At 32.3% G+C, this 12,876-nt stretch overlaps 2 protein-coding genes across 3 annotated transcripts; both read right to left on the bottom strand.

The window, feature by feature from the left end:
• Positions 1-95: 95 nt before the first annotated feature.
• On the bottom strand, positions 96-3,515 carry LOC111016712 (uncharacterized). The gene is made up of 4 exons (XM_022292196.2): positions 3,357-3,515; positions 1,840-1,928; positions 1,615-1,712; positions 96-407 (listed from the first exon to the last, which is right to left on the bottom strand). The coding sequence occupies exons 1-4, from the start codon at positions 3,364-3,366 to the stop codon at positions 326-328; spliced, it is 279 nt and encodes a 92-aa protein (XP_022147888.1). The 5' UTR covers positions 3,367-3,515; the 3' UTR covers positions 96-325.
• A 1,145-nt stretch (positions 3,516-4,660) lies between these two features.
• Positions 4,661-7,572, bottom strand: LOC111014537 (uncharacterized). Of its 2 annotated transcripts, XM_022289321.2 has the most exons (9): positions 7,347-7,571; positions 6,615-6,691; positions 6,208-6,436; positions 5,930-6,084; positions 5,799-5,844; positions 5,620-5,711; positions 5,422-5,518; positions 5,094-5,150; positions 4,661-5,012 (listed from the first exon to the last, which is right to left on the bottom strand). In XM_022289321.2, the coding sequence occupies exons 1-9, from the start codon at positions 7,494-7,496 to the stop codon at positions 4,863-4,865; spliced, it is 1,053 nt and encodes a 350-aa protein (XP_022145013.2). In that variant the 5' UTR covers positions 7,497-7,571; the 3' UTR covers positions 4,661-4,862. The 2 variants fall into 2 exon arrangements, with proteins under 2 accessions (XP_022145013.2, XP_022145020.1); XM_022289328.2 differs by lacking the exon at positions 4,661-5,012 and having other exon boundaries at positions 5,130-5,270; positions 7,347-7,572.
• Between the last annotated feature and the right edge of the window lie 5,304 nt (positions 7,573-12,876).

Here is a 12,876-nt window from a genome sequence, read left to right as displayed (position 1 = left end):
TTAAGTGACTGTTAGCCAAATACAACCACTGGCATATCATACGACTGAGCTAGTTAACGTTAAAATCTTGTAAAGTAGATGATATACATATGATGTACACAAAATAACTGTTAAAAAATTTGTAGGCATACAAATAATGCTTTCAAACTAACATGAGATAAGATGATCAACGTTCCAATATGACGGCCAGCTGAAACACTGTTCATGAAAGATGGAATTGTATCTGCAAAAAATTTAGTAATTTGATTAAGATCAATACATTAAGAAATCCTTCAAGGCTTCGAAAGGGCTGGTTAATGGTCATGGTTATCTATGGCTGAACAATCTAGACTTGTTCCAATTTATCACCAGACAAATTGGAATTCCCAAATCCTAGTTCTGTAATGTCCTGCTTTGCCATTAAATTCCTGCAAGGTTCCAACGAAATGTCATTAACACCCATATTCTTACAACTGAGGTATATAAAATAAGAAATAACAAAGTTAAAACGAATCAGAAACTGGACAAAGTAGCAGATAAAAACTTCCACCATTCTGCATGATAGGAGTTATAACTGGCATTGGTACAACGTGATTATGATTATAAACTGGGAATCAATTTATTATGTTTTTTTTTAGAGAAAACCGAACTTTCATTGAGAATAATGAAACAAAATAAAAGGACGTATACAAACATGAGGGAAACTGGGAATCGATTATTGTAATTCAGAATAATTTTGGAAGCAGGATTCATACCAATGTCTCACATAGATTTATTCCCCTTATTTGCCGTAATATAAGCGGAAAAGAAATGACATATACACTAATTCTAATTACCTTCTCCTTTGTACTCGACCAAATGTACCCCAAGTTCCTATGAAAAACATCAAAGAAATTGTATCCGAAAGGAATAGGACCGAATGTTACTAAGTTCCTACCAAAACAATCATAAAAATTGCATCTCCAAAGGAATAGGATACATAGGCTCTATAATATTGCTTCAACTGCCACTAAACCCATATGTTAGCCCTCCAATCCGTTTTACGTACCCTAGGAGAGGTAAAACCCTGGCTAGGGGAATGTAAGAACTGAATTATAAATTGAGGGAGCCAGAGGGCATCAGAATTAGTTATTTAGAATAGGAGGGAAAGGTTCATTCCTAGTTTTCAGGGCATATGAGTTAGTTGGCCAGTAGCTGAGATAGAGAAGGGATGTTGGCATTTTCAATCAGGAACTGAGTGAGCCGAGGCTCCAGAAACTGCAAGAACTTAGTGAACTTGTAGCTACTTAAACTCTTTTAACAAGAGGAAACTGAAGATCTTCAATTGTGTGTTCATGTTGGCCACTCTAGTTCCTAAATTAGAGACTTTAAACATCACATTACTTTGGCATGGTACAAGCTTTTAAAAGACTTAACCGTGCACCTCTGTTTTTTTTTTGTTTTTTTCCCCTAATGATACCACTCTGTTCTACTAGTTTTATTATTATATATTTACTATACCACCCATTAAGCATATATTCGGCTAATATTATTTAATAACCCAGGTTCTCACAAACAAAAGTTCACTAATCGAGAAATGAAAAGCAAAGCCACTCTTGTAATACAAAACATAATATAATATGTCGAGAGTCTTACTTTTCCATACGACATTCAAGGTATTTTTTAGATAAGTGCCTGCATTTTTCAGATTGATGACCAGAGGACTTAAGACAATTGAGGTATTCTTTCTTCTCCTGCAATAAAGCCCAAGCATAAAAAACCAAGCAATGAACACAAGGATACCTTGGGAAAAATCCAAAAACCATACATGCTAATTCTATGAAACAACAAGAGTGCTACAAAAAAATAAAAAAGAAATACCAGGTCGCAGAGGTGCATGTGATCCAAAGGGAAGACTCCTTTTTCTGGGGGTACTGGTCTCAATCCTCTATTGCCTCCAAACGAACCACCTGCAGGAAGATCACAATAGCTCTATCCAAATCAGTTTACCTGAAATTAAAAAGTAAATGAAAAAGAAAATTTTGAATAAAAATGTTTTATTTTCCTTTAATGAAGTATGGTAAATGTTATCTAAAATGGTCATCTTCTTTTCCAGCACCAACAGTGACTAGGAAGGAGGCTTTAAAGGATTTTAACTATAACTTCTCTTAGTAAACAGGGTAGCCATCACATGCTCTGGTGGTAGGGTGTTTCACCATGTTTATATCACGCCAGGTAATAGAACATTTATTTAAAATGTTAGTTCTTCTCTTTCCAAGATTTTCAATCTCACTTCTACGTATCCATGGGATAATAAATGGTACTCAGGATTAATATATAGGAAAACACAATTCACCAAATTTACAATCCAAACCACATTCTAATTGATTGCCTCACAATTCAAATCATCTGAGTTTACCAACCTCCATTTATATCCACTAAAACTCGAAGAAGAAAGAATATGCTGAAGATGAACAAACTAGTTTTTCCAGGTTCACTAGTTCCAAGTAATATGCATATCACTAACAAAGATAAACATCATTAGAATTAAAGGAGGGGAGAACCATGAATGTAACGTAATGTGCATGAAAGATTCAATTTTAAATAGTCCTTTCACGGATCACAAAACTTACAATAAGATGTTAGATGCAAATGATAGCAATCATTGCCTGAGATACAATGCTATACTAAATCTCACAGAACTAGATGCCAATTATTCAAAACCCCATTAAAAATGAAATAAATTAACAGAATGGTAGCTACCGATCATTTATGCGGATTCCCAATAATCTGGTAAATATGTTCAAGCAACTGACAAGTTTCTGTGGGATTATTGGTAAGAAAAATAGATTGGAAAAGACGAGCATGCATTTTTCCCTTTCAATTCATTACCTACAGTCATCAAGTAATTCACTCAAATCTTCCGACATAGAAGAATATGCTCAACTAGGAGACAAGTAAAACAAACTAGATTCAAACTCCATGATCAACCCATTTGATACAGGGAGAACACGCAGAAATTACAAGACGTAATTGCACATTGTAGAATTACTCCTACACACAAATTGCTCGAACCCGTACACGTTTTAATGAATTGATAGAGACTCCTTATTTAGAAGTAAGATTCTGGAAGCATATGCAGCTCACTTCAAAAATTTTCATTTCCGGATCAGCTTGACGACTGAAAATGGCTGAAATATCAGCTCATAAACAAACCGATCCTGAAAAACTTACCGGCAGAATCTTAACTCACTCAACCACTGACTCGAATAAGAATTTTCGAATTCTACGTCTCCCCGAAATTAACATAAATTCACCGCAAAAGAAGAAATCATCATCTCTCACTTTCCCTCGGGATTGTAAACAATCAAACGAATAATGATGCATATATAGAGTACCTGCACTCATTGTGGAAACTCCTGGTAGCTCAAAATAGAGAATTTCATTCGTCTCATACGGACCACGAGGTCGCAGACTAGCTTGACCAATGAACGGCACCGGTGACTACTATTGGAATGGAGCCGGCCGGAAAAATCAGAGAGGAAGCTCTGCAGCGGCACGAAATGCTACTTTAAAGGCGATGGGCAAATTTGGCATTAGAGGTTTAGAACTGGGCCAGACGCCGGGATTTGGAAAAGCCCAATTGAGGAAATCCAGCCCAACAGCCCAATACGCCATTTTTCTAATTTTATACTATATTGTTAAAAAAAGATAAATTAAAAATTGTAGTAGTTGTTTCTTTTTTCAATACAATTGGAGGTATGGGCTTTGAATCCACAACTCAACAGCTGTGGTTCAAATTCTAAATATCAATGATCGTTGAACTATACTCATGACAGTAATTGTCTATAGTATTCCACCAACTAATATCTATAATTTTAAAAATAATTTTAGATACTTTTAACATAATCATGTATGTGGAAAGTCATTTACGATGGTAGAGCCATAAATTTTATTTTTAGAAGTTTTTATATAATTTTCTTGGCCTAATGGGCAATTATCTTCCTCTTTTAGATATAAATATTTTATAAAGATAATTTTTTTAATCAATAAGAGAAGCTAGAAGATAAAATTAAGGTTAAGAAATATGTTGTCCTTATACTTTCATTTTGTAACAATATAGTCCTACTTTTAAAATTGATAATTATTTAGCTCATCAACTTTAATATGTAATAATTTAGGTTTTATTTTTTAAAATTTATAATAATTTGATCCCTACTATGAAAAATCTCATCAAAATTATGTGTCGATATATAACAATTTAGGCTTTGTGGTTTATAAACACATTTGGTTCCTCATCATTTTATGCGTACGTAAAAATCTTAACAACATTTTTTACGATAAGAACTAAATCGTTACAAAGTTTAAACTATAAACACTAGTACATCAGAAAGTTCAGAAACTAAATTATCACAAATTTAAAAGTTTGGTTACAAATTTTTAATGGTTTCTAATTATGTAATAATGGTTTCCACTTCCTGGACCCAAAAAAGAAAAAAGATGTCAGTCACCAACATACAAATGAACGCAAAAAGAAATGCCTCCATTCTAAGAATGAAGAGTTCATATTTACCTTCTGATGCAAATTCGTACTAAATTCAAAGTATTAATAGGATCAGAATTATGAGAGAGAGATCAGAGGATCATCATTCAGTCATAATCAGTTTACATTGGGAAGTTGTAAACAACCATGGAAGAAGTATAGAGCACAGAAGAGAAGAAGAATGTACAATTTGATTCAGTAAAATGTATATCTGTTTGTCAATAACAAGTGGGATACTCAGGCCAAACAAAAGGGACTTTTTGACATTCATCATAATTTCTATCAGCATTCTCTGAAAAATGAGAGCTGGAGTAACCTCTTGAAGGAGAAAAAAAGAAAGAAACTACATCAAAATCCTGTGTCATGAGTAACCAGCCTCATCTGCAGGCGAGTAAGCAAAATCTGCCGGTTTTGGCTTGGTTTGATTGCTGCCATTATTATATGCATGAGGGTGTTGAATTATCACTATAATTGAATCCTTTAAACTGTCGCCACTGGACAGCGAGGTCGGCTGCATCACGTAAACAAATTGTCGAAACCGATCACAGAAGTAATATGACATTACATGACTTAACTAGCTCAGAGAACTTACCACACCGATGTGCCAATTATGACTGCTAAACTCTCTGAAAGTTGCTGCATCCACCTCCTGCAATTTTTGCAGCATTAGTAAATCCAGAGAATCCTTGTGATGAATTTAGAGGCTCAAGTAACAGTCATCATCGATTTTTCGCCAGCCTTATTTCGCATGCTCCCTCTAATAACCTTGCTATATTACATTTTACATGTCAACAGAAAATTAGGTGAGAAAAAGGGTCTCTGTATTCATTGCCTTTATGTTGGTTTTGTAAGTGTCGAGCCCAACGACAAAACATTGGTTCTAACTTATTGTACTTGCCCAGTGAGGAAAAATAACTTACAACGCTGTAAATAGGAGGGACAATCCTACTATCTTCAGACTTAACAGTTGGCATAACAGAGAAACGGGGGGCCATGTCTTGTGACCTAAAGATCCAGCTGCAAGATAGAGAGGAAAAGACAATAACCTTCATGAGTGAAATCCTCCCCAAAAACTATTGTGTAACATACATCTCATAAGAGTGTGATCATATACATACCCAATGTAGCTGAAGATGCAGAATTGGGCCCATTCTCGTACTAACAGACGGAGCCAGTAAGTTTCCAACGAATCGTCCATGTTTAAGAATATCTGGAAACCAAACAGAAGATTGAGGATTTTATCCATGTATAATATGTGAAATGAATTCAATGATGGGATGCTGTATCAAATTAATACCGCAATTTCTGCCATGGCAACGATTTGCATTACTCCCTGGAACTTTCTGCACGATAAATACAGAAGCCGCGAATCAGAGGATCAAATTTTACTATCTAAATAAAATAAGAGTCTAAAAGGTAAATGCATACTTGAACATCTCGTATTTCGTTTGAATAGCATCATGCATTGCTTGAACATCTTCCTCCATAATAAAACTGAGTTGTTCTTGCAATAATAGTATATTTTGATATATATGTCGGAAGATCACATAGAAGGAAATGCAGTAATTAATCAGAAGTATGACCTGGATCATATGTAGGAAGCTGAGATTAAGAATCAAGGGAAGTAAACTTGTACAGCAGCAATCATTTTTTAAGGATAATATTAACTGCTGAGAGTTGGAAAGGCTACAGCTCAGTAAACTCACAGTGAAGTAAGGTATGGAAGCTCGGTAACCGATAAGTGTCAAATAAAAGATACAGCCAATAGAAGCAGTTGTTCGCTGCTCAGCAACTGATAGGTGCTCAGACATGATGCAATAGCCATGAGAAATAAGTAAAAAAGACACAACAGAAGCTGTTTGAAAGAGCACCCCAGTTACATATACCCCAAATGACATCCATAAGGAGCATGTCTGAATATAAAAGCATGAATACCTGCAATTGTGTAGTAATTAGAAGTTCAGATAGGCCTAGAGAACATAAGAAAGACTAATCTCATTCCAAATTGTCCGATTAAGTGAAGATTGCACGTTGAATTCGAATAGTTTCATTGCTCCAATTCGCAAAGAAAATGAAAGGAAAGAAGGGTATTGAAAAATACATTTAAACGTACCAGAAAAGGAAAGATAAAGTTAGTTGCAAGGCTTTAAGAAGAGGAACGGAGGCAAGTGACCACTGCAAGTTATTGGTCTGCCCTCGAGAAACAGCAACCGGAAAAAGAGAGGAGAAAAATGTCATAATTGATTCAAAATCCACACCTCAAGCTACAAATATGATGATTGAAAAACGAGAAGTAAACGCTAAAGATATAATTGTCAAAGAAGGAATACACATGTAGTTAAGTCAAAAGAACTCGATCATCACTTTTTTAAGGCGAAAATTTCTGATTCCGTAACAAAAAGGGGGAAAACGAATTAATTATTGTTGGATTGCGGAGCAATGAATTGCTTACGAAACAAGACGAACGACTTACTCGGAAATCAAGTAGAGTCAAAACCGTAACAAGTGATAAAATAAAAAAATCTACGCCCAAAAACAAATATAATTTTATCGGCAAGTAATGACTGCATCGAGACCGTCACATGAAGAACAGGCAAAACTTTGTCTAGTTTGCCAAGAAAATCACAGCGAGGAGCGAATCGAAATGGTCAAAATTAGACTCAGTTGATGCAGAAATTGAACATTCACGGCGTTTACTTGAAGAATTCACAATGGAAAACAGCAACAAAAAAGTGCATCAAAATCCAACAAATCAACTCTTAAACTAAACGAATTTTGAAACTCTAAACGTTGGTTCAAGCACGCGATTCCAGTCTATGAAAGTTGAGCAAAAAAAAATTTGAACCTGCAAGTGACGATTCTTGTAGGTGTTAACGGTCCAGGAGCAGGCGGAGAGGAGCCAGACGAAGGAGAAGGCCAAGTAGAGAGAAGGAAGAGGGCGATACGACTCGTCGACTCCGACGTGATACGAGTCGACACTGTCGGACACGTTCATCGTTTCGAATCAAAAAGAAAAAAGGAAAAAAAAAAAAAAAACTTCAATTAAGATGGAGCAACCTTTTCGGTCGTGGTAAGAAGTGGGCACTTTTGTGCGCTTTATATGCAGCAATTCAAATAAATACTCAATATTCCAAAAAAAACTCAAATAAATATTTAATATTCCAAAACAAGAAGGAAAAAAAACTCAAATAAATACTCGATAATCCAAAAAAACTGAAGAAGACTCATTTTTGCATATTTATTTGATAGCGTGGAAGTTTGAAAACAAATTTTAATATTTATGAAAAAAAAACGTGCATTCTAAAATTTCTCTCAAATTTTAAACACGAAATTTTCGAGAAAAATAAATATGTCCTGATTAAGTGGAAAATAGGGTATGACTCATGAGTAGAAGAAGTTTATACTTTATGGAAATGATTCGATGTATTGCGACTAGAAAGTATTGTTATGAACCAACTAAATTATTGTTATATGAACCAACTATGCATCCACCCTCCTCTTTATTAACACTATTTCAATATTTTCATTCCTATAATATTTGAAGAAGAAAATATTAACATTTATTGTGAAATGTTCATTAATATGAGTGATTAAAGACATTAGAGTTTCATTTATTAATATAGGTCCTAAAAAAAGTATGTTTTTTAGTTTAATAAAACAAACATTAAAATTCGTTAATTAATTCTATTAATATCTATTAATTAATTTACTGTATGGTAAATTTTTTTTTTAAATATCTATTAACATTGACATTTTTAAAAATAAACAACTAAAGGATTCAATAATATAAATTCATTTAGATCTAACTTTATTTAAAAGTTGTAGGGTCTGAAATGTTATAAAAAATAATGTAAGAAATGTTGCTAGGTATTAAAAAAAATTGATAATCTAAAAAACATATTTAAAAAAATGAAATAAAATTTGGTAATCAACTTATTGAGTTATTGTTGAGATTACACACAGAAAATGTGGGCAGGTCTGTCGGGAAATGAGGTTGGTGGTGTGATGTATTAACCACTCTCCCCAAATTCATAGATCTTTCGGAACATCAACTCCATCACCTAAAGATTGCTGTACCCTAATTTTGTTTTTCTCTTTAAAAAAAATTAAATTATATCTTAAGCGATTGATTTTGGCCGTGTTCGATCAGAAAATTGACCAACACTGCGAACAATTCGAATTAAGAATGACTCGATAGATGAGCTCGAAATAGATGGTACAAGTAACTTGCAAAACAGAACACATTCCGATGCTAAAGTCAGTAGATAGTCAAACTAAACGAGAGAGAATTTAGTATGTGCGTACCTTGGAATGAGGTGAATGGATTCTATTATTTATAGGCAAGATCCTCGATCATGTTCTCGACAAGGCCTCAACAGGTCTTTAAAATTGGCGTGAATCGCGGCGTGATATCGTGAAATCTGTCGAAGATCGAGACTTAGACGAAGTAAAGTTAATTGGTTCAACCATCAAATGGAAACGAGATTTCAAGTAATCCTGGTTGGTTTGGCCTCTATAGATCGGTTCAGACTGTGGGACGAAACCGAGTTGATGAAACTTGAGGCTTGTCATCATAAGCCAGTATAACTTTGAACTTCCAATGATAAAGTGCCACGTGCATGTTGAAAGTCACATCCGCCAACAATCCCATTCAAATATTTGATGGTACAAACATTAAATTGACAGAATTAAAAGATGTAAGAATTAGATTGACACACAATCTTATTACAAGTTTCTATACACTCTTTGAAAGTTTAGATATATAAAATTTAGTAATTTTACTCGGAACACAACACTACAAATGTGAGATATTAATTCAGACTTTAATTCGTTGTGATAATATTACTAATGCATCATATTTAATCTAGATTAATTTAAATTTTTATATAGTAAATTAAATTAAAAGCTAATGTTGAAATACGATTGTGATATTAAATTCGAAATTGTTCTTAAAAGAAAAGAAATTGAAGTTGAAATGTAAGATGGAAGGTTACATTAATAGGCAATTTATCAAATGAATTAACTATGTAATTATAACTAGTCCGCACGTAATAACAATTAAATCTCAACCTGGTTCAATTTATTAAGAGATATATTTTTTATTAAATGATTTGGGATTACGAATAAAGAAAATAATTGCAATGATTTTATAAAGTTAAAAAATAACTGACATTAAAATTTAGAGGGCAGAGTCATAACAATTCTTACAAAATTGAAAGTTATAATATTATTATTTAACCCAATTTCTAAAGTGTTTTAATCTTAACAGTAAGGTTCTGTGTGTTGGCTGAGAATTATTCCGACGGCACATCACCTTCATAGGACGTGCAGCACATCTTACACTTTTTATTTTTGGTCGCTAACCACAAATAATATACTGATATTAATTACATAACATGCATATTCTAATTTTTAAATTCTTTTTTAGTTTAATAATTATAGAACCATTTAGTTCAACAATTACGAAGTAGGAGATCAAACCTAGTTAATAATTGTCTTATTTGAATTGGTTCTTCGAAGACGTATTTTTTTTCTAAACAAAAATAGACTTTGATATTAATCTCGGCCACATGTATTATTTAAATTGTTAAAAGAAAAAATTAAACCCCCTTTCTTGGTATTATTATTATTATTATTATAAGAGGAAAAACTATGGATATGTAATAAAAAATTAGTTTAAGGGATGATATGAATATATAGTATTAGGTGAACAAACTTAGTAACAAACTCAGTTTGAGTTTCCTTTTGATCTAACTTCTAATCCATTCAACCATAAATTCAAACCCATTAGAAGCATTAAATAAACAGAAAAAAGTCTCATCAATTTTCAAATGCTTGTTCAGCAGTCATGGTGTTATTGGTAGAGTAGGAATTAGGATATACCCATTTCAAAATTGTATTCAAAGAGTCAAAAGTTCTTTTGACAATAAGAAAGAACATGCAACTTCTCATGTTTTTTTGTTTGACTTTTGAGGTGGGCAATAATTAGATGGTAGTTTTTTACTAGATTTACTACACTTTAAATAACATTATTCATCTGCAACCATATTTTATGCGGATCATTATTAAAAGATTTCAAATTTGTTACCATAAAGAGACTTGAGAAGGAAAAACGGGAGAAAGTTTGTGTTGAATCATGTTAATATTTTTTTTAAAAAAAAGTTAAATTATAAATCCGACCTTTAAATCTTGGTAGCTGTATCTATTTAATATATGAGTATGTGATTCTTCCTCTAATAAATCACTGTCTTCTGTATCATTGTTTTACTGTTGATATGAATATGAATATTGACTGTGTCAATCATATTATCAAGAATGTGAGGATTTGAATGTATAGTTCAAATAAGTATGATTAATTAGATAAAATAAAGGTGAATATGTCAAAAAAATATTGGTTTTCAATTTATCATGTCAGACCACGTGGTTGAATTTTTCCCATCCAACCCAAATCTATCCGACCAATTTACTTTTTTTTTTCCACCATATCTAGATCATTGGTTATTTAAATTAGCATGTCACGTCAACATTTAAATAATAGTATTATTGACCATGATAAATAAAGTTAAAACAAAAAAAAATCCCGAATGTAATTAGAACTTCTTAAATTTCCTCGACTAAATAAAGACCTGCCATAAATTTTAAGCCTGTAACTTCTAATTTAACCCCCAAGTTAAGCGAGCATAACTTGGAGGTAAATACCAAGTTATGCTCGCTTTGGCCAAGATTCTCTAATCTTTGCTGTCTTTAAGTAGCATCACCATATTTTTTGGCTAAGGTCATTGCATTCCTTGTTTTAGATCTTTGTCAATTATTATATATTTCAAAAATAATGTAAGCTGTCATTTTTTAATCTAAATAATATTGATATAAAAATGAATACTACACTTTTTTTATAAAGGAAAATGAATATTGAATATTACACTTAAAAGATTCTACATTTTCTGGTCAACCTAATGAATGTTATTGTCTTAAAAAAATGGAGTAATAAATAAATGTTCTCTCCTTAAAAAGCAAATAAAAACGGAATTTCATCATCATTTAACAAATAAAATTAAATTAAAAAAAATAAAAAAAGGACACTGCCGGATTGTAATTAAAGATTTATTTATAAAATGAGAGGGCGTTCAGGAACCATATATATATTATTTTTTACCTTATTCTAGGCCTCAAAATTTTAAAGTAACACTAAAACTTAAATTCACGATTAATAAAATATCAAAATGGTATAGATTAAAATTACTTTGGTAACTTGAACTTAGCTTAACTGATTAAGTCGAATTAAAAGATCGTGAATTCGAATTCTCACTCCCACATTTATTAAAAAACCACTTAATTAGGTATAATGTTCAACAACTCACATATCATAAATAAACATGAAACTAAATACATTAGGAGTGTTTTTTTTTTATATAGAAAAACGTGGACTATAGCATAAATAAATTGACTACAAATTTAAATACTATTTTTGTCTATTGATTTAAGTTTACAATTACATCCATTTTGTACTAATTTGGTCCATATTTGTAAAATTTTGTATGGAGTGAAAACTTATGACTACCTTCTAGAAAATTTAATGACTTAAAAATTGTAATCGCAATAAATGATATAAAAATAAGAATAAAAAGATTAAAGTGGTCACTTTTTTAAATACAAGAATTAAAATAAACTAAAATCAAAATCACACCTAACTAAAAAAATAGTATTTAAAAACTTCCTTATAGGATCTTATAAGCAATTATTGTTGTATCATGGTACTCTTTTTTTTTCTTTCTTTCTTTTTTTTTTTGGGTAAAGAAAAGTTCTCGAGGGCCGAGGTTAAGAATTAATAATAAGAAAAATCCAACAGCCAATAGGAGCGGGACTAAAACTAAAGGACAGAGACCCTAAAAATGGTGGGTTTGGGTCCTACCTTCTTCCATTATTTTTTAATTCCCTATGAAAATGATCATATATCTTAGATAAAGTTAGGTAATATAGGTAATTCTCAATTCCCGAGATCTTTATTTATCTACTTTAATTATTTTTCGAAATTCGAAAAAAAAATAAAATTCTTAGTCATGGGAAATTTTTGTATGAACTTTTTTTGTCTAAATATGTTTGCAATTTATTCTCTTATTTATTTATTTTTTTTAATTATTTTAGGTTCTGATGCTTTACAAATTGTGTTTGGGGGTAAAAATATCTTGGACACGTGGAGGATGCTCGTTGGTGTTCAAGGAATAAAATATCTCAGGTCCACCTTGAACCTGTCGAGGAGGTTGGGTTCGCCCATTGACAAGGCTAAGTATAAAAAGCCCCGGTTCGACCTGGACGGGTTCGATCCGCTAAAAAACCCGACAGGTTCGACATAAAAAAGACAAAGGTAACCGCCGATC

Source organism: Momordica charantia, assembly GCF_013281855.1.
Source record: "Momordica charantia cultivar OHB3-1 chromosome 9 unlocalized genomic scaffold, Mcharantia_2.0 BLBB01000009.1, whole genome shotgun sequence".
NCBI classification, from domain to species: domain Eukaryota; kingdom Viridiplantae; phylum Streptophyta; class Magnoliopsida; order Cucurbitales; family Cucurbitaceae; genus Momordica; species Momordica charantia.
This window is presented reverse-complemented; position numbering and strand designations above follow the sequence as displayed.

Coding starts and splice junctions, on each gene's coding strand:
- LOC111016712 (XM_022292196.2), bottom strand. Junction 1,713..1,839: donor ACATGCACCTCTGCGACCTG/GTATTTCTTTTT, acceptor GCTTTATTGCAG/GAGAAGAAAGAATACCTCAA. Junction 408..1,614: donor CTTGAATGTCGTATGGAAAA/GTAAGACTCTCG, acceptor GGAACCTTGCAG/GAATTTAATGGCAAAGCAGG.
- LOC111014537 (XM_022289321.2), bottom strand. CDS start 7,496: ATGAACGTGTCCGACAGTGTCGACTCGTATCACGTCGGAGTCGACGAG. Junction 5,712..5,798: donor TTGCCATGGCAGAAATTGCG/GTATTAATTTGA, acceptor TTTGGTTTCCAG/ATATTCTTAAACATGGACGA. Junction 5,519..5,619: donor TGCATCTTCAGCTACATTGG/GTATGTATATGA, acceptor TCTATCTTGCAG/CTGGATCTTTAGGTCACAAG.